The sequence below is a fragment of the Grampus griseus genome (genome assembly GCF_964374135.1).
Source record: "Grampus griseus genome assembly, chromosome: 5".
Taxonomy (NCBI): domain Eukaryota; kingdom Metazoa; phylum Chordata; class Mammalia; order Artiodactyla; family Delphinidae; genus Grampus; species Grampus griseus.
In genome coordinates this window covers 101,366,121-101,386,246 of record NC_138998.1, presented here as the reverse complement: position 1 = coordinate 101,386,246, position 20,126 = coordinate 101,366,121, and the positions used below count along the sequence as shown (strand labels likewise).

General features: G+C 35.7%; 1 protein-coding gene across 1 annotated transcript in view; it reads right to left on the bottom strand.

Annotated features, from left to right (window-relative positions):
- PROS1 (protein S) overlaps positions 1–20,126 on the bottom strand; it is a 57,420-nt gene that overhangs the window by 25,823 nt on the left and 11,471 nt on the right. The window contains exons 2-6 of the mRNA XM_082654818.1: positions 13,266–13,423; positions 10,524–10,548; positions 3,812–3,898; positions 1,787–1,909; positions 1,556–1,687 (exon numbers count right to left, since the gene is read on the bottom strand). Coding sequence (XP_082510944.1) covers positions 1,556–1,687; positions 1,787–1,909; positions 3,812–3,898; positions 10,524–10,548; positions 13,266–13,423 — 525 coding nt within the window. The remainder of the gene's footprint in view (positions 1–1,555; positions 1,688–1,786; positions 1,910–3,811; positions 3,899–10,523; positions 10,549–13,265; positions 13,424–20,126) is intronic.

Genomic DNA, 20,126 nt, shown 5'->3' with positions numbered 1-20,126 from the left:
ATAAAAGACTATGTAAATGAAGAATGCAAGAACATATGTCCTGATCATCAGAGACACTCATTTATAAGAGAACTTTTTGTTAAGGTGTATTAACTCAATGGATAAGGATTAAATTCCTATTAATTAAAAATATAAATCACAAATTCTTTAGCAGTATAGACTATCCAAGTATTTAGATGTAGAAGTTTTAATGGGTATTATTTGCTTGTGGAATGCATAAGGTATCCCTTCATTATAATGGTTTTCTATAACTGGTGTTTTAATGATATTGATATTCTAAATCTTTAACCTCAAACACCTTCAAATAGGCAAACAAGAAACATATATAATCTGAAATTGGATAACTGCTTATAATAAATCGTTAGCTTATACAGTTCACTTAGAGTCACTCAATTGCACTTCAAATGATATTATAGTAAACTATGCTAGACTAAACACTACAATACAGTGAGGGACAGACCACTCCTTGAATATGAATTCAATTTAAGGATTTACCAAAGCAGATATGAATAGAGTTGAAAAAGAAAACTTTACATTTTAACTTACTAAATTTTTTACTTCATCACAAAAAGAGGAGAAGTGGTGGGAGAAAGAAATAAGAGAAGGGGGAGAAGGAGGAAGAGAGGGAGGGAGGGAAGAAGGAAGAAAAGGAAGGAAAGAAGGAAGAAAGGAAGGGAAGGAGGAAAGGAGAGAAGAAAGAATAACTTGCTCCCATTTTCTAAAGGCAAAATTTAACTCCAGGCTGGAGAATTTCATTTTTAGTCATCCACGTACCTAGCACTTATATTTGAAGATTTAGTAAAGGTAGTTAAAGCAGTCTAATGGAAAAGACATTGTGCAGAAAAAAGAAAGGTAAAATTTGGGGGAAAGAGAAGCATAATTTAAAAAAAAAGAAATACACTAGTAAAATGACTTAAAAAGCTAAACTAACTGACTGGAATTATTTAAGTCTGAAATTAAAAAAGAAAAAAAGTTATGACCAGTGATGTGATCTTAGATGTATAAAGAGAAGGAAAACCAGAGCTTCATCTTTTTCAAAACCACAACAGGAAATGAGGTGCAAGATGAAGGGTTTATACTGGAAATTAGAAAGGTATTTCTGACAAGAAAATATAAAATACAGTGAAAGAAGTTATTAAGGATTGTGGTGATTTATTTGTAAACCGTTTATCTTATTGGAATAAAGGATATAATATTATAGTGTCTGGAAGAAAAAGGATAAACAACGATTTCGCAAAGACTGTAGTATGCAAGGACTTGCACTAAAACTTCATTTTATCACCATATAATGAAATTCTTCATTAAAACACGTGCATGTACACATGCACACACAATAAGAAGACAACAAAATACTCTGTGAGTAAAAAAATACTCTATAAACAATAAAGCAAAGGCAGTCCCATAGTATCACAAGGTTTCAAGGTAGATGATAATGTATACTTATTACAAGCACTTACCACCTAAGAGTTTTCCAAGAATTTCCTGGGGGAATTCCTCTAATTGAATTTTGCTCTCACATAGTAAATACCTTTTTAGTCTACCTTCTTACTCTTACCTTTGCAGTCCTTTTTATTTGAAAGCATAAAAAAACCACTTTTACAGGAACAGTGGTAACTTCCAGGTGTATTATCACAAATCTGGCTACAACCTCCATTTACATTTGAAGGATGCTTGCATTCATTTATATCTAAAAAGGAGGAAATAAATTACTTTTAAAGTAATAAAACCTTCAGAGAACTTTTCAGGAGGCCAATCCAGATGAGCCAGCTGGGTTTATTGTACATACCAAATTCACACTTCTCTCCTTGCCAACCTGATTTACAAATGCAAGTGAATGTAGCTTGGCCATCTTTGCAGGTCATATATCCATCTTCATTGCATGGCAGAGGATTACACTGGTCTGGAATGGCTGAAGGAAATATATATCTATTTAATTTTTACCACATGCCATGGTAAAATAGAATTATACACCCTTTAATAGAATCCTGTGCACAAAGCCTATGGTCGATGGAAAAAAATTATAACTCATTCCTTCAAATACTTTTTCATTAAGAAAAGTGGATCCATTAGACAAATCTTTATATTTTGTAAAAGGGAGCTACTTTTATATTTGCATATATATACAGTACTTTATAACTGTAATTTAATATTCTTTTCATATATTACCTTATTTGATCCTTAAAACAATTCCACGAGGTAAGCAGAACAATAAAACTACTCAATATCAATAGAAATAGTGTAGTATCAATAGAAAACTTTGGAACTTCCAAATTGGGCTAAGATAGAATAACAGGGACCAGATTTATTCTCCTGCTTTAAATAAATAGAATTCTAGTCAAATGGTTTTCAGACATTGGGAAACAGGTAGCAGAATACTGTGATTCCTAAGGAGGGACATTTTCTTCATAAAATGTCACAGCACTTTATCACTATCTTAAATGATATGCCCATTTGTGTCTTGACTTATTTGTGGTCACTCTCACCTCACTAGACACTGCAACGGTCCCTGGCTCTTGCATGATTCCACACCTGTTTCTCCAGCCTTCCTAGCTCATCTGCAAGTTCCTTCCATCCTTCCTTTACATTCTCCTTTGCTTATGTTAGCAAAGCAAACTGTTACTTGCAAACAAAAAATTTTTTTAATCTAATTAAAACCTAATTACTGAACTTTTCAAAAAAGTCCTCATAAAATCAAATTTTTTGAAAATTAAGTATTAGTTAAAATGACAGAAAACAGGCTAATCAGGAAATTATCAAATTTTTTTTTGTCCTTTGGTAAATTGAAAAAATAAAGTATGAATTAAATATACACGTTTAGGCAAACTGTTTTACTTGCGTAGTTACAACTAATTTTGAATTATAGAAAATGCACATGAATGAATATCTCAATAATGCCAATGCTACATTTAAAATATTCACTGGACAAACATCCCAGTTTACATGTTGCCATCTCACCTTTTTCTCTCTGACTGTAAGTCAGGAAATTGACAAACTAGAGACAAATAATCTATGAGAATTATCACTAGGCCTTATGTGAACTTCAGGGGGGAAAGGCTAATTTGATATCACAAGATTTTCCACATTTATATTGTTGATGCCAAAAGTCAGAAAAATAAACGTGGTTCCACTTTGACCTATTAATCAACTCTAACATTTGGTCATAAGTACATGATTATGCAACAACAGCCAAATTAAAGCTCTTGGGAATAAAATTCTGAAGTCAATGACCTAAAGCTTGGCAAACAAGGAACACTTCAATTTAAACATTAGGTGGAAAATTCATTTTAAGTAAAACAGCAGCATTTACATCTAAAACACATTCCTTCAGGGAGTTCCTTGGCGGTCCAGTGGTTAGGACTCAGCGCTTTCACTGCTGTGGCCCAGGTTCAGTCCCTAGTGGGGAAACTAAGATCCCACAAGCCACACACTGTGGTCAAAAAAAAAAAAAGAAAAAGAAAAAAATTCATCTTTCATGTACATTGCTGTACACATACATACATATATGTATGATACTTCAATAAAAAGTTTAAACTAAATAAATAATAAACAAATAAATAAATACTGAAAGAAATAATTATTTGGCCAATTTGATCCAGTGTTAGAGTCATGTGGCATGGCCAAAAAAATAAAAATAAAAAAAAATTAAAAACATTCCTTCAAATGCATTTTGAGAATACCTCCTTGCTGGGCCTTGCAGCCCTTCAAGGGCTCATTTGTTGATTTTTAAACATTAGTTATATTTATATGGGGGTACTTTACTTGCAGGTTTTTGTTTTGTTTTGTTTTTTAAACTGATGGTAGAGGTGTTTACCATTGACACAGCTCCTTAGGTCAGGGTAAGCATTAGTTGACAGACGAGCAGCAGTGAATAATCCAGCTCTGAAGGAGCCAAGACAACCTGTAAATACAAACAAGTGTAATCTTAGAGCAGACACACTTACTTGATCTGAAATCATGGTAGAAATTATCCGAAGTGGTAGAATATTTATGCTTCTGTAGATTTACATGATTCAGCATTCAAAACGTCAATCCTAAATGTTTCCATCCACCTTTTTGAAAAATTAAAAATCTACAAGCAAGATTGCAATAAACACAGAATCATGAAAAATAGATTTATAGAGGCTTCTCTTTGGAAAAGAACCTTAAAGCCAGAAGTGAAAAATATTTTGAATTAGCAGGGAAATTTATTGCCACATAAATCTATGTTCTTAATTCTGTAGCAGAGACCTAAAGTCACCCTCAAATCTATAGACCAGAGCCTAATTTAGAAATTGTCTATAATTAAGTCAGTAGAATAAGTCAGTGTTTCTGGTTGCCGTAGGCAACTTCCAATTCTTCCAATGTTGCATAGAGACTAACAAAATAATATTTGTATAATGCCTCAGTATTACAAAGCAGGTTTACTTTATTCATTTTATTTCTTACTAGAACTCTGTGAAATTAGATATAGCAATCTGGCAGAAATAACAGCTGAAATAATAGAGATAAATTATGTACAGACTTTAACCAGGGGTCATTTAGTGCCAACAACATAACATTTCTTAATAGCCACTGAAGACATTATATATATCAGTTCATTGGACAGATAGTCACCAACTCACTAAAAAGGTGGTGTTTTGGTTAACTTTTGCTGGGTAACAAACAACTCCCGAAATTAGTGGCTTAAAATAATCATTCTATTTTGCTCATGATCCGTGGATCAAATATTTAGAAAGGGTTTGGTTAAGCTGTTTGTCTCTGCTGCACATGGGATCAGCCAGGGTGGCTGGGTCTGGAAGATCCACCTCCTGGATGGCTTTTCACTCATATGTCTGACAGCTCAGGTTCCTTAGCATCTCTATCTCCACATGGTATGCCATGCTTCAGGGCTTCTCCATGTGGTTGAGTTTCCCTGAGTATGCAGTCCTAAAGTGGCACTGTTTTCATGGTACCTAGCTTGCAAGAGGAAGAAGGCGGAAGCTGCCAGGCCATTTAAGAGGCATTGTATCACTTGCACCATAGTCTACTGACCAAAGCAGTCTCCGGGTCCACCCTGATTTGGAGGAGGGAGAAAAGAATAGATTCCACATAGTGTTGGGGAAGTGGCAAGATGACATTGCAGAAGAGTATGTGAGATGGGAGATATTTTTGCAGCCACCTTTGGAGAATGCAATTTATCACAGATGGGTTTAAAGGCTCATTTGAAGTCAGTGGGTATATTCCTTTCCGATTGCTTTTGTGACAAACACAATCTCAGTGGCCTAAAATAACACAGATTTATTATCTTACAGTTACAGGGATCAGAGGTCTAAAATTAAGGTGTTGTTAGGGCTGCATTCCTTCTAGAACTCCAAAGGAGAATCTATTTCCTCAGTTTTTTCAGCTTCTACAAGCCACCTGCATTCCTGGGCTCATGGCCCCATCCTCATATCACTCTCAACTCTTGCTTCATTGTCATATGAACTACTACCAACTCTGACCTCCTGTCTCTCTTGTTTAAGAACATTTGTGACTACATTGGAACCACCCAAATAATACAGAATAATGTCTCCATCTCAAGATCCTTAACTTAATCTTCAAAGACAACATTTAAGGTAACATTAGAGGTTCTGAGGACAGAACATGAACATATTTAGGGGGTCATTATTTAGCCTACCGAAGTAGGTTATAATATTTTCCCGTAGAAACAATACTTTACATCATTGTGGTCTTTCTGGAGGCCCAGTGAGACCTAGGCAATCTTAAGTCTTGAGTATTCTTTCTCTGAATTCATTTGTCCCTCCTCTTGAATCACCCACTCCCAGAATTATCTTATTCTAGTGTGAACATTCCATTAGGATTCTCATTTGTAAGAAAGCATCATTTTGCACTTCTGGACAAATCTGACAGCTAAAATTTGAAACCCTTAAGCTAGAGGTTCAGCTGAAATGACTTCATATGGTGATTAGGACCCCAGGCAAGATTACAAAGTAGGTTTAACCCATAAAGCACCTTATATATGAGTCCATACTAATATATGTGATAATGTGTTTTTGGAAACCTGCATTTAGAATTACAGTGAGAAGAGCCAGTTGCATGGCTATTCCAAAGCAGTGCAGTCCCGATCCCTTACCTTCCCACTTCTCTTTCTTGCTGCCCAACAGGAATGGAGGAAGTTGGAGAGAATGAGTAGGAAGGTGAGAGTTGGAGAGAGATTGCCATAGCTTTTGTAGCCTGAAGCAGAAGCTCTTCTAAGAAATGGAAATAGAAATAGAAACTCGGGCCATCAGGGAGGAAAGCCTAAGAAAGAGGCACTTTCAGGAGAGGTTCCAGTGGTCAGGACAGAACATCCTAGAAAGAAATCTTGGTTCTAGACTACAACAGTTCCTATATCCATATTATTATATGATCATATTTTGTAACTTTTTATGATTATATTTTATTTTATAATCTTTATTTTATGATTATAAATCCAATCTATGCTGGGTTTATAGTATTTCCCCTTTTTGTCCTACACTTTTTGTTCTGGCATTTCTTCTTTCCCTTTTTTTCTTTCTCCTTGATTATTCTTGCCAGAGGTCAGTCTAACTTACTTTCCTTACTTTACCTTCTCAAAGAATGAGATTTTCTTGTGTTAATCTTCTCTTTTGTTTTCCATTTAACTTATTTCTATCTCTACTTGTGTTATTTCCTTATTTTTTGTTACTCAGGGCTTGCTCTGTTGTACTTTTAAAAATTTGCTTGATTTGAACGCTTAGGTTCTTTTTTAACTATCCAATCTGTCCTCTTACTGCTGCCTCAGCAGTCAGAACCCCAGGTCCCCATACTAGGTCAAACAGCCTTCAGTCTATCCATGGGTTTCTCACATTTCTTGTTGTTTTCATTTTATTTTGTTATTATTAGTGCCTGGAATGCTATTGTTTCTCTTGAGATGATTTTAAGAGAAGTCAGCAGTCTGAGCTAATCCACCAATTTGGCAGGAACTAGAAACTAAAAACTATTTCTGATGTTTACATTTTGGCTCAGAATTTAGCATTCTTTCCAAGAAGTTTTTCTCCCATTAATTTAATCATCCATTCTAGTGGGTGATATTTTAAAGCCCAACATAGATGGTAGAGTTTATTCCATTTTCTAAGGAAAAGAACACAACTTAAAAACTTATCTTTATATAATGAAATGCAGGGTATTTCTGCCCAAATTCCATGTTTTCAGTGCAGTATATGGATAGACTAATGTGATTTCTGAACACTTACAACTCTAAATCCAAACACTGCCAAAAAGTATGGGTTAGTATTAGTGGTCTAATTTCTTGGGTGATCTTATCTCACTGTAAGGAGCTCCCAGCATGAGCTGTGGTAATTAGTAAAATTACTGTTGGGTTTACCAGAGACAAAATTATAAAGGTTCCCCCCACCCCCCAATTAGGACCACTGGCCTACAGGATATACACATCAAAAGACAGAAAGACTTAACTTAGAGTATTTCTTTTGTGTTTTCAACGGTGGAATTCATCACATACGCTTGTAACTAAAGACCAAAATATAAAATGTGAATCAAAAAATATATCATAATAAAAAGTATATTTTGGGGCTTCCCTGGTGGCACAGTGGTTAAGAATCTGACTGCCAATGCAGGGGACCCAGGTTTGATCCCTAGTCTGGGAAGATCCCACATGCCGTGGAGCAACTAAGCTCGTGTGCCACAACTACTGAGCCTGCGCTCTAGAGCCAGCGAGCCACAACTACTGAGTCTGCATGCCACAACTACTGAAGCCCATGTGCCTAGAGCCCATGCTCTGCAACAAGAGAAGCCACCGCAATGAGAAGCCCGCGCACCGCAATGAAGAGTATCCCCCGCTCACTGCAACTAGAGAAAGCCCGTGTGCAGTGATGAAGACCCAACACAACCAAAAATGAATAAATAAAATAAATAAATATTTTTAAAAGTATATTTTTTGTTTCACTATATAAGTCAATTAATAATAATACTTTACATCTGAAGAAAGTTTGACATAAAAAAATCTATCTACATACATATACTTATGTGATATTCCCAACAGCTCTGAAGTTAGAAAATATAGTTATAGTGTAAGTTAAATACAGAACCTCAAAAGTTAAATAAGTTTCCTAAACCGACACAGTAGAAATTTTTATGTCTGAGACTAGAGTCCACATCATATTATTATTATTATTTTTTTTTTTAGGACTTGGCTTTTCTGTCATGCTTCCAAATAAGATACGCAAATAAAAGAGAAAGTTGGGTAGAAACAGAGGCAGTTGAGAGGAATGGAAGGAAAAAAAGAAAAAGATTTTATCTAACTTTTCCAAAACACATAATGTTGTATTAAAATGTTATTTATGTTTATCCAAATGTACTCTGTGATCAAAGGTATGTTATCTTCCAGAGTATTGATGCCTGCAGAAACACAGCCTCATTACATGGACCTAAGAATACTATATTTTAATGTAAGCTTATAATTTTAACAGCCAAATATTGTCTATTTTAATTACAAAATATTTAAATTCCTACCTAAAATGGAGAGAATGAAATAGTCTTGATAGTCTATCTTTTCTTGACTTTAAGACTATAAACCTTTAATTTTTGCTTTAGAAAGTAAGGAGTCAAAGCATAACTTTACAAAGAAGAAATGTTTTTCATGGATGTATATCTCAGATATGACAGCTAAAGTTTTTAGAAAATCTTGTTGAATTTTCATATCTAAAGTCATAAATAATATCACTACATAATTTTTATAGTATCCTCTTTCCAAATTTGAATGAAACTGCTTAAGTCTGTTATTAGCAGCTAGAAAAGGGAAGGGAAGGAAAGAAAAGAAAATGTGACTAGAGGAGAAGTTAGGGGGAAAAAATGAAGAGAACTAGCATGACATATTTTACTAAGTGCTTTGAAAACATTACCTCATTTTATTTCTTGCTAGAAACTTATTAGGTAAATTGTTACTATCCATTTGACAAATTAGAAAACTATAACTCATAGAGGTTAAATAATTTTAAGATCTTGTGGGAGATAAATGTTCGATTGGAATTAATAAAAAGAAATTACAATAAGTCAACTGGAAAACACCCAGCAGCCCAAGAACAGAAAAGGGTCATGCTATGGAGTTCTAAAGAGAGATACCATTGAACCGATGTCCTGCAGTTGATGAGAGGGTGAAATGAGAGGCAGTGTATTATAGCTGGGTCTCCTTGACTCCGGATTTGCCACAAAAATAAGATTCACACCATTGTGGACACTCAAAAAAGGGAAGAGTAACCACTTTAGGAACTATGAAAAAGAGCACTTGGTTCAGAAAGGGTCTTCTCCCAATGATGTTGGGCTCTTATATTGTTAATTGTCCTGAAGGGTAAATGTAAGTACATACCATCAATTCAATGTAAGGCTCTCTAGGAAAGGGGGAAAGGTATATATAGTCCCCTATCTACAGATGGTCTCTGGGATCTCTGCATGGGTATTCAGAAGTAAAACAAAAGCAAAGTGTAATACCCTAAACTATAATTAAACCCTAAAATTTCAAGAGAAATGAGAGTTTAATAGAAATAGTTATTTGCTAAATTATATTAACACTAAACTGCATACTTATTACTGTATATCAGAGTACATTCCTACTTTTTTTTTTTTCAAGGAAGATTTACTTTTCAGTTTTGCAGGCCTTGGAGTCTCACGTTGGCTGGCATGAGAGTGGGGTAGAAAGATGCACAGATGGGGACTATTCTGAGCTCAAAGGAAGAGGGAGAGCAAACCTCTGTGGGCTGGACCTATAGAGAATCTCATCAGAAAGACGTGTACAAATGCTACTCCACTTCCATTCTTTGGAAATGCTGACAAGTCTCCAAAAAATATTAATAAAATATTTTTATATTTATTTAAAACAAACTGTAGCCTTTTAATTGACATTTAGTTGAAATCATCTAATCTCTTTAGATATGGAAATGCTACCTCACTCCTTTTGCTTTTGTATCCAAAGGCAAAACATGGATGGGATATTGTAGGAAATGAGGAAATGGTGCTGCAAAGTGGGAAGTTGTTAATAATTTCTATCAATATTTAAATGATAATTATGTCACAAGCTCTGGAGAGTGTAGAGATCTTTCCTTTCATTAAAAGATAACCCATGAAGAACATATGTATATATATAACTGATTCATTTTGTTGAAAGCAGAAACTAACACACCATTGTAAAGCAGTTATACTCCAATAAAGGTGTTAAAAAAAAAGATAACCCATGAAAATTCATGTACTTATAGAGAATATTCTGTTACCTAAATATAACTTTGCATCAGCTCAGTGACTCTTTATGAGAAAGACAAAAAAATGAAAAAGACTAAAAGACAAAATGTCACATAGTAATTAAGAGAACCATTCCAAATTCATCTACATGACTTCACATAAAAGGACAGAAAATTTGCATATAGAATGAGAGATCTTACTCCCAAGGCTAATGAAATTGTACTGGATGGAATATATATGAGTGGAGGATTGGACTTCATCATATTTAAGTTTTCTTCCATTTCTAAGATTATATGATTGAGGTCCTTTGAACTTACCTAAATATTTTGGATAAAAATATTCCTAGAAAAAAAAAGAAAAGAAAAAATATATCTTAGCAAATCTAAATTTCATATAAAGTTAAAACGATTTTAAAATGTGTTTTTATATTAAAGATGCAATAAATTACATATAACTCTCATTTCCACATTATAGCATTTTTTCTATAGTAAAATATATACCAGGAGTAGATGACTAATAACATTAAGCCATAAGATGCTTAGGCTTAAAGCAATACTGATCAATTAGATCATGTTTCAAAGGTTTCTAAACTGAAAACAGGCCCCACTGAAGATGTCAAATGTGACTATATATGCCCCCTTTACGTAAATCTTTTAATTTTTCCAAGATGGTTAGATACCCATTTGATACATCTCACATCATGCTGAGTACACACACCAGATTCATTGTTGAATAACAGTAACATAATTTGAATTGAATTAAAGTGGACATTTACCTTTTAGCATCTTATGTACATGTAATACCTTGCTTATAAATTGGTTATGTACCAAGAATTTTTCTGTAAATCAGTAATTTGGACTAAGGAAAGCACTTCAGCAAAAGGAGAAAAATGTTAAAAATGATTTCTGATGGTAAGGTTCCCAGGCTAGTTCGCAAAAGCCTTCTTAAGCCATAATACATCCAATATGCAGCATTAATAACATAAGAACTCCTCATGAGAAACCAGTGTTTCTACACAAAAACAACCTCAAGTACAGAACATAACTTTCATCCAGGACACAGTTAAAGTCCTCATTCCTTCCTCCTCTCACATATAAACCTACACAACACTTAGCTACTAGTTTATAAGATGAGATCTCCCACTAAGCAATTCAGACATCAGTGTTGTCATCTACAGAACAAAAGCCAGGATATAAACAATGATGAATTGGTTCAAAAGGAGATGATGTAATGGTGAAAGGACTATATTAGGGACAGTGGGGAGACAAGCAATAAGATGGTGACTAGGAGTGTGGACTAGGGTATGAGGGATGTGGGCAGGGAGTGTCTGGAGCAAGATAGAAAGCGAGAAGCAATAACAAATGGGTTTTTTTTCTTCTTTCATGTCTCCCATTTCTTCCTTACTCTCTCCATCATCTCTTTCTCTTCTGACAATAACACAACTGTCAGAATGAGTGGAGGAGAGGAAGCACATAAATAAGTTTCTTTTCTCTACCCTTTTCCCTTCCCTCCATATGGCTTCTGTCTCACTCCCCATTTGCTACTCAGAGGCTAAGCTATGAGAACATATTTACAGTGTTAGATATACACACTCAAGTATTTATGGGTAATATAATCAAATGAAATCTTGAGCATGCAGGCTTGCCTTAAAATGTTCCAGCAAAACAAAACAAAAATTAGAGTGGGTGGGGTAGAGAATAGGCAGAACAAGAATGGCAGATTGTTGATAATCATTGAAAGGGAAAGTAGGTATATTGGGGTTTATTATATTCTTCTCCCTACTTTGGGATATATTTACCATTTCCATAATAAAAAGAAATTTGTGTATACGTGTGTGTGTGTTTATCTGTTTCCTACACAATATGAGTACACTGCTATATTGTGTGAAATAAAATATTTTTGTCTTAATTGCTTTTCCACAACAGGCAACAAAACTAAGACAAACATTTTGATTCAATCTTGGAGAGTGTTAAAAATGAATCTTCGGGTACCCTGGGAAAAATTCCCTTTGAACCTATTAGATTAGGTGGAGGTAAGAGGATTAAAGGGCAATCCCAGACAACACAAGTTATTACTGTCTTGGACAAGTTCTCTAACTATAGACAAATGGTTCCTGCTTGTTATGGCTCATCTAGTCTCATGGTTCCAGGAACTAAGGCAGAGGTAAAGGAGGTACTTTGCGTATGTTTTCTCCCTCATTTCCTTTTGGTTATACAGTTCATCTCAGGGAAAAAAATCTGAGGTAACCCTGAAGGTTATCAAACTTGAATTCTTCACCCTAATTCATAGAGGCACTATTTATATTCCTGCTACCCACAGAACATGTTCAAGAACCCCCTTCTCTAGGAAAATTAGGGGACTAAAGATCAGATCTAGGGGTCCCATATTTCTGTATGATATTTAGGGGTCTTTGTGATCATTTTATTCTAGACTAAATTGGAAAAATGTATACACTAAAGGTATAAATTCCAACCGCAGGGACTATTGATGATTTACAGTGCGCTGAGGAAACTTGCCAACAGTTTATGGAATAAATTAAAAGTATTCTCAGGGAACACAGTACTGTAATGAATCCTTTATTAAGCATATACTGAGTACCTATTATGTACCAAGCTCTGAATTAGAGGCTCTGTTTTCTAAAGCTTGGTTAAAAATGCCAATGGAGAGAATTAATGAAGCATAGTGATAACAATGTAGTCACACACACACGCAACACACACACACTTGAGGTGCCTTCCCCTCACCCAACACTACAAAGTCCTGGTTGGGAGAAAGTAGTTACAAACCATGAGGTTCATACTATTTGTGATAATTAGGTATAGTTGAATTATAGTTTGGTCAGAGCACATTGGTTTTGGCAAATAGTGTCTCCCTAACAAGCCCACTTTCCTTTGAACGTAATTCCTCCTGAAACGCTTCAGTGGGTACATGTGGAAGGTGATATACACAATCATTAACTTTAAAAAGAAACACAAGGGAACACAGACTCAAGCTGCAAACACTCCCTCTGTAACTATATGTCTAGGTATGCTAACTTACCACTTTTCATGAATTCTTACCGTTTCAGGGTTATTTTCAAAGACCTCCCTGGCTTCTTCTTTATTGCACAGTTCTTCAATGCATTCTCTTTCAAGATTACCCTTTTTTGTTTCTTCAATCAAAGAATTTGCACGCCTTTTCCTAACCAGGACTTGTGAAGCATGTTGCTTCGACAAAACTGAAGAAAAACAAAAAAAGTTTACATGAACAAATCTTTCATTTCTCCACCTAAAATATTATATTAAGCAATGATATATTATATAAATCATTTTCTGCCGGTAAATTGTATGCCATTTAAACTTAGTATGCTATTTAAAGTTATGCCTGTCTCAGGACTTCCCTCGTGGCGCAGTGGTTAAGAATCCACCTGCCAATGCAGGGGGCATGGGTTCGAGCCCTGGTCTGGGAAGATCCCACATGCCACGGAGTAACTAAGATCGTGTGCCACAACTACTGAGCCTGCGCTCTAGAGCCCACAAGCCATAACTACTGAGCCCGTGTGCTGCAACTGCTGAAGCCCACACACCTAGAGCCTGTGCTCCTCAACAAGAGAAGCCACTACAATGAGAAGCCCCCGCACCAAAACGAAGAGGGGCCCCCACTCGCCGCAACTAGAAAAAGCCCGTGCGCAGCAGCGAATATCCAATGCAGCCAAAAATAAATAAATAAATTTATTAAATAAATAAAAATTAAAGTTATGCCTGCCTCAGTAGGGTTGAACTGAGGAAAACACATGGATACATAAGCACTTTGCTTAACAACTCAAAGAGCGGTTTGGTGTGTAGCTACAGCGTTTGTCTAATGATCTACACAAATTATTCAAGCTTATGCTTGAGGTCAAACATACCAAACAATAATTTAATGTTTACCTCGTTATGACTACATTGGTAAAAGCATCATGCTGAAATGGCTATAAAGTCATAGCCACAGCATCTTTAAAGCTAGAGTAACAAACTTTCTCAGTTTTAATGGAAAACTTGTGTGATCTCTGTGGAGAAAGAGAAATGCAGGAGTACAGTCCAATCAGCTATTTGAAAGAAACTTGATAGGCTAAAACACCTGGTTATTTATACAAACAAGAAAATAAAATTCCATGGCAAAAGGAAGACCTTGTGCAAAGCACAAAATACAGAAGAGAAAAAATCAGTAACTTTGAGTATATAAAAAATTGCAAGCAGTTGACAAACGATGATAAAAATAACAAAGTTCAACATCAAGCAACAGATTGCAGGAAAATATTTCCATCATATATAACAGAAAAAATTACATCCAGAATTTATAAACAACTTTTGCAAATTAAAGAAAAAGTAATACAACAATATGCCAACCAATACAGGAATGTGTGCAAGGTTAAAAACAAAATAAATAATATAAATAAAATATAAACAAAGCAATACCATTTACACATCACTACAGAGAAAAATTAAAGTAGCCAATAAACATGTGAAAAGATGTTTAACACAAATTTTTAAAAACAATTGGATTTTTGCCTAATAGATTTGCAAAAATTTAAAAGACGGATAATATCAAGTATTGGTGAGTGTAAGTGGAAACAAGTATTCTTGTACAATGGTGATAGGAATATAAACTGATAGGTATTATTTGAAGGTAATTCGGTAGTATCTGAAAATTAAAAGTACATATACTCGGGGCTTCCCTGGTGGCGCAGTGGTTGAGAGTCCGCCTGCCGATGCAGGGGACACGGGTTCGTGCCCCGGTCCGGGAGGATCCCACATGCCGCGAAGCAACTAGGCCCGTGAGCCATGGCTGCTGAGCCTGCGCGTCCGGAGCCTGTGCTCCGCAATGGGAGAGGCCACAACAGTGAGAGGCCCGCGTACCGCAAAAAAAAAAAAAAAAAAAGTACATATACTCTTCAATTCAACAATTCCGCTTCTAAGTAGGTCCTACAGATATGCAAATGTTGCTGAAAAAGGTATGTATAGAATGTTTATTGAAAGATTGGAGACTTCCCTGGTGGCACAGTGAATCCGCCTGCCAATTCAGGGGACACGGGTTTGATCCCTGGTACGGGAAGATGCCACATGCTGCAGAGCAACTAACCCCGTGCACCACAACTACTGAGCTTGCGCCGCAGCTACTGAAGCCCGCGCGCCTAGAGCCCGTGCTCGGCAACGAGAGAAGCCACTGCAATGAGAAGCCCATGCACCACAATGAAGAGTAGCCCCCTGCTCACCACAACTAGAGAAAGCCCACGCACAGCAACGAAGACCCAAAGCAACCAGAAAAAAAAAAAAAGAAGAAGATTGTTTGTATTATCCAAAAATTAGAGGACTTCCCTTGTGGCACAGTGGTTAAGAATCCGCCTGCCAATGCAGGGGACGTGGGTTCGAGCCATGGTCCGGGAAGATCCCACATGCCACGGAGCAGCTAAGCCCGTGCGTCACAACTACGGAGCCTGCGCTCTAGAGTCCGCGAGCCACAACTACTGAAGCCCGCACACCTAGAGTCCACGCTCCACAACAAGAGAAGCCACCAAGATGAGAAGCCCGTGCACCGCAACGAAGAGTGGTCCCCGCTCATTGCAATTAGAGAAAGCCCGCACACAGCAACGAAGACCCAACGCAGCCAAAAAAAAAAAAAGAAATGACCTAAATACCTATCAAGAAGGGAATTAAAAAATAAACTATATAATACATTTGTATAGTAGAATAATATGTGCCTATTCAAAAGAAGGAAGATACTTTTGCACTGAAGATCTCCAAGATATAGTATTAAATTAAAAAAGTGCAAATTGTAGTTGCTACACCTATAGCATAATCCTATATATACCAGCCACACTTGTAGATATGTAAACATCATGTGGACAAATACAGAGAAAAGACTCTCAAGCTACAATCTGCAATTATATTTGAAGAAAAGAATGGAGAGTATGAAGTTTGGGCCTTATCATTTTAGAATGTGAATGGAACATTGTTTTTTAATGAAAACATTTTAAATTACAAGTAAAATCTACAAATAACTTTTTTTAATCCTGATTTTTAACCACAAATGGTTCTTTGACTAGGAAGATAAGCAAATAATATAAATAGCTAAATTTATTTTTCTCTTATTTCTCTTGTAACTCTGTAAATAAGAATTAATCAAAAGTTGACAATAGAATGAAGAAAAAGAAAAGCAAAAGGACTAATTAATCAACACTCACCATAATTATTAGTTGAACAACTGAACATCTTTCAAGAGAGAATAACATTTATTTATTTATCTATTTTAATTTTATATGGGTTTTCCCACTTACCAAGACAGAAGTTTAAATGTGATGATTAACCAGCAAAAGTGTTTGAGTTATATTTTTAACCCTACCTCTCACCATCTTTATCACTGCTCAAGATCAAATCAAGGCTATGTGCGTCTAAAAGATGTTATTCTGGGGCTTCCCTGGTGGCGCAGTGGTTGAGAGTCCGCCTGCTGATGCAGGGGACACGGGTTTGTGCCCCGGTCCGGGAAGATCCCACATGCCGCGGAGTGGCTGGGCCCATGAGCCATGGCCGCTGAGCCTGCGCGTCCGGAGCCTGTGCTCCACAGGCTCCGCAACGGGAGAGGCCACAACAGTGAGAGGCCCGCGTACAGCAAAAAAAAAAAAAAGATGTTATTCTGTGAGCATGCCACCCGCCAAGTGTATTGCTAACTGATAAATGGCAGCCCAATCAACAATGAAAGGGTCTGACATTGCAATTATCTCATTTATTTGAAATAGTTTTAAACATGCTACTTGATAATAAATATAGCAAAAACTTGGCCCTTCTGAACTTCAAAGCAAATATGTGAGTCTTTCTGAAAAAACAATAACACTTTGTATTAAAGATAAATATTTTGATACAGTAATAAAACAATCAAGGTCAAATGCAGTTGGAAAACAAAACATAAACATCACTCCTTGGCATTTCTTCCTTACAGAATATTAAGTTTTAGAATGCAGAGGTTAATATTAATATTTAGGAATATCTTTTTCCCTATAAGAGCCCCCACTGCAGGACACAGACCAGCTGTAATAACACATCCTATATTCATGTTTGGGGAAGTTCTCAATTGTCCAGGGAGAACAAAGGTGCGGTTTAAAGGAATGCTCACATACATTTATAAAACTAGAAGGAAACAAAGTAACCTCCGTTATTTCAGAGATGATGAAAATGAGATGACCTCAATATTTCAAGGTCAAGATATTTGCTCTAAGTTATAAAGCTAATAAATAGCAAAAGTACAACTTAGATCACAGGCATCCCAATGCTCAGACCTGCAACCATCCATTACTATTTGCTGCTGTTTTTCAAAAAGAGAGTACATTTTATTCAAGAGTGATTCCTTCCAAAACAACAAATACGTCTACCCAAAAGACAGAACCGGCAGCTTATTACCCAGAAGTTTCACTGTCTCAGATGATAAGAGGAATATTAAAAATGAAAATTGTTACACCTCTGACCTAAAGGATAATGAAGCTAATAATTTAAAAAATAATTTTGTCTAAATAAATTTTGCCTGAATTTGAACGTTTATGTTTTAGTTCATCTGGGTTCACCTCAATAATACTTCCAATTGGCATGATACTTAAAAATTTTCAAAGTGCATATTAATGATTTCATTTGATCCTCACATAAATAATGAAATATATTACAGGACAGAATTATCATCCCCATTTTCCTACTGAAGAAATTGGAGCTAAAAGCGGTTACATGGTTTTTTCAAGGTCATAGAGCTACAAAGTTGTGATATTGGGACAGGAATTTAAATGTACCCATCCTCCTAGTGCAACACTCTTTCTTCTATGTATTCTGCCACTTAAATGCTCACAATGTACTTGATCTAAAAAAATAAATTACGTGGTTGTGTAGTGGACATGTTTGGTATCTTAAATAAGACATTTACTGTCCTTTATAAAAAAGATCCATCCATCTAACAGAGTGTGCTTCCAAAGGAGTCTACTATTCATGTCAAAAAGATACAAACATGATACCACAGATCCAAACTAAGAACTACAGAACTGTAGGATGAGGCAAATATATGTTCCAAAGTGTTTTTATCAGCTGGCTCAAAGTCAATCTGCCCAAAAATATCTACCCTGCTGGCATGCAGGAATGTCTAAAAAGTTCCATAATTTATCATAATAATAACTATGGCACCATAAGCACATAAATGCTCTTTTTGCATTATCTCCTATTAATCCTATCACAACTGTTATACACATGAACTAACTGAAACTCAGAGAAGTTGAGTTTAATCTTACCAAGTTCACACAACTGAGAACAGTCAATCAAACCTGCCTCCAAAACCCATTCTCCTTCTGCATTACCACATTGTCTCTAATTACTTGTTTCACTTCTTTAGATCAAGAAGTTTTTCAAGAAAGTCCTTGTGAAAACACAAGTATGTGCTTGAAAAGTGTTACATTCAGATTCAAAGTTTAGGTTATAATGTTTAGTTATGAATCTTTCAAGATTAGAAATATGACTGAATCTGCTTGATTTTTTTAACAATCTGAACAGTGACCATAGAAGTTGAACAATTATGTCAATAACATAAACCATTATGCAAACATTAACTAGAGTTCTTTTTTGAAATTGTCTTCACAGCCTTCACATGTTCCCTTCAATATTTTCTGTGGGGACCAATTTTTTTTCCAACATAAATTTGACCATATAACAGAAAGTAATTTATTGTTGTTGGTACTTCACTTAAGCATCTGTCATAAGGATAGTGGGGTTAGCATTGCCTCTACTCACAGGAAAATTCCCTCACAGTTCAATTCAGTTCGACCTTGGTCAAGGATTAATGAAAAATGTTAAAAGCCCCTTTCCCACTTAGTTGTCCAAGCTTGCCACCCTCTGTTCAGAGGGGTCAGGACCACAGAGCTGCAGGTTGTCCAAAACTGATCAGTCAGATGTGGGTCTAAGAGGAGGAGGTCTAAGCTTTAGAACAGTTCATCCTCTGAATCTCTTCCATTCTGCTCTCTTGTCTTTGCAAAGATGGTTCTCACATTCCTCCCTCCAAGAGCTCTTCTCTTTTTAAATTCTGCTTTCTGTCTCTCTTTTGGCCCTTGTTATTTGGCATCCCAAGAATGAAAAACTGTCCCTAAAAGAATGTGTCTGAGAAGGGAATTTTAGGCTAGCATTTGGTTTGGCAGAGTGTTTGAATCTTTGTTTCTTCTTCACTGTGGGACAGGGTCAGGGAAAATGGCACTCAATGTACAAATAGAACAATTAGATAATACTTTGAGACATGTCTCCTATGTCTCAACTGTTGAAATGGCATGTTTTGCTTACAAAAAGTCTGATAAAAATAGAATCGCATGATATAGGAAAACCATTAGTTAATAATGAGGGGATTTTTATTTTACAATTTTATTTTAAATAATCACATATTAATTAAGTATAAAATCTTTCATTTTTATCATAAAGATTTATACCACAGAAGATTTATAATTGAGGAGGGATATTAAAAAATGTGAAGTTTGCAAGGACTAAGAAAAAATCAAAATAGATTTTTAATTAGGCATTAATCAGCCTACATAATTATTACCAACTTTAAGAAAAGCTTGTGTTAGCCTTCAGAAATAAATGCTATGTCTGTATGTATGTTATACTTCAATTTTTAAAAGTAAAGTTTATTTTTTTAAAAGAGAACTAATATACTACCTAATGCACTTCTCTACATTTCACATTTTGTTTAGTATTGAGGACTATGCTGCTGAGCAACTGTTTCTTCTCATATTATTATATTAAGGGTTAGAAAAACTTCAGAAAAAGTATTCTGTAAAGGTGAACCATGCCTCTGTCCTTCAAGAGGACTAAGCAATAAATAGGCTGATGAGAAATAATTTAAGAGAATCAAATATCATAAGAGGTAGGTCTGCATAGGTTTAAATCTGG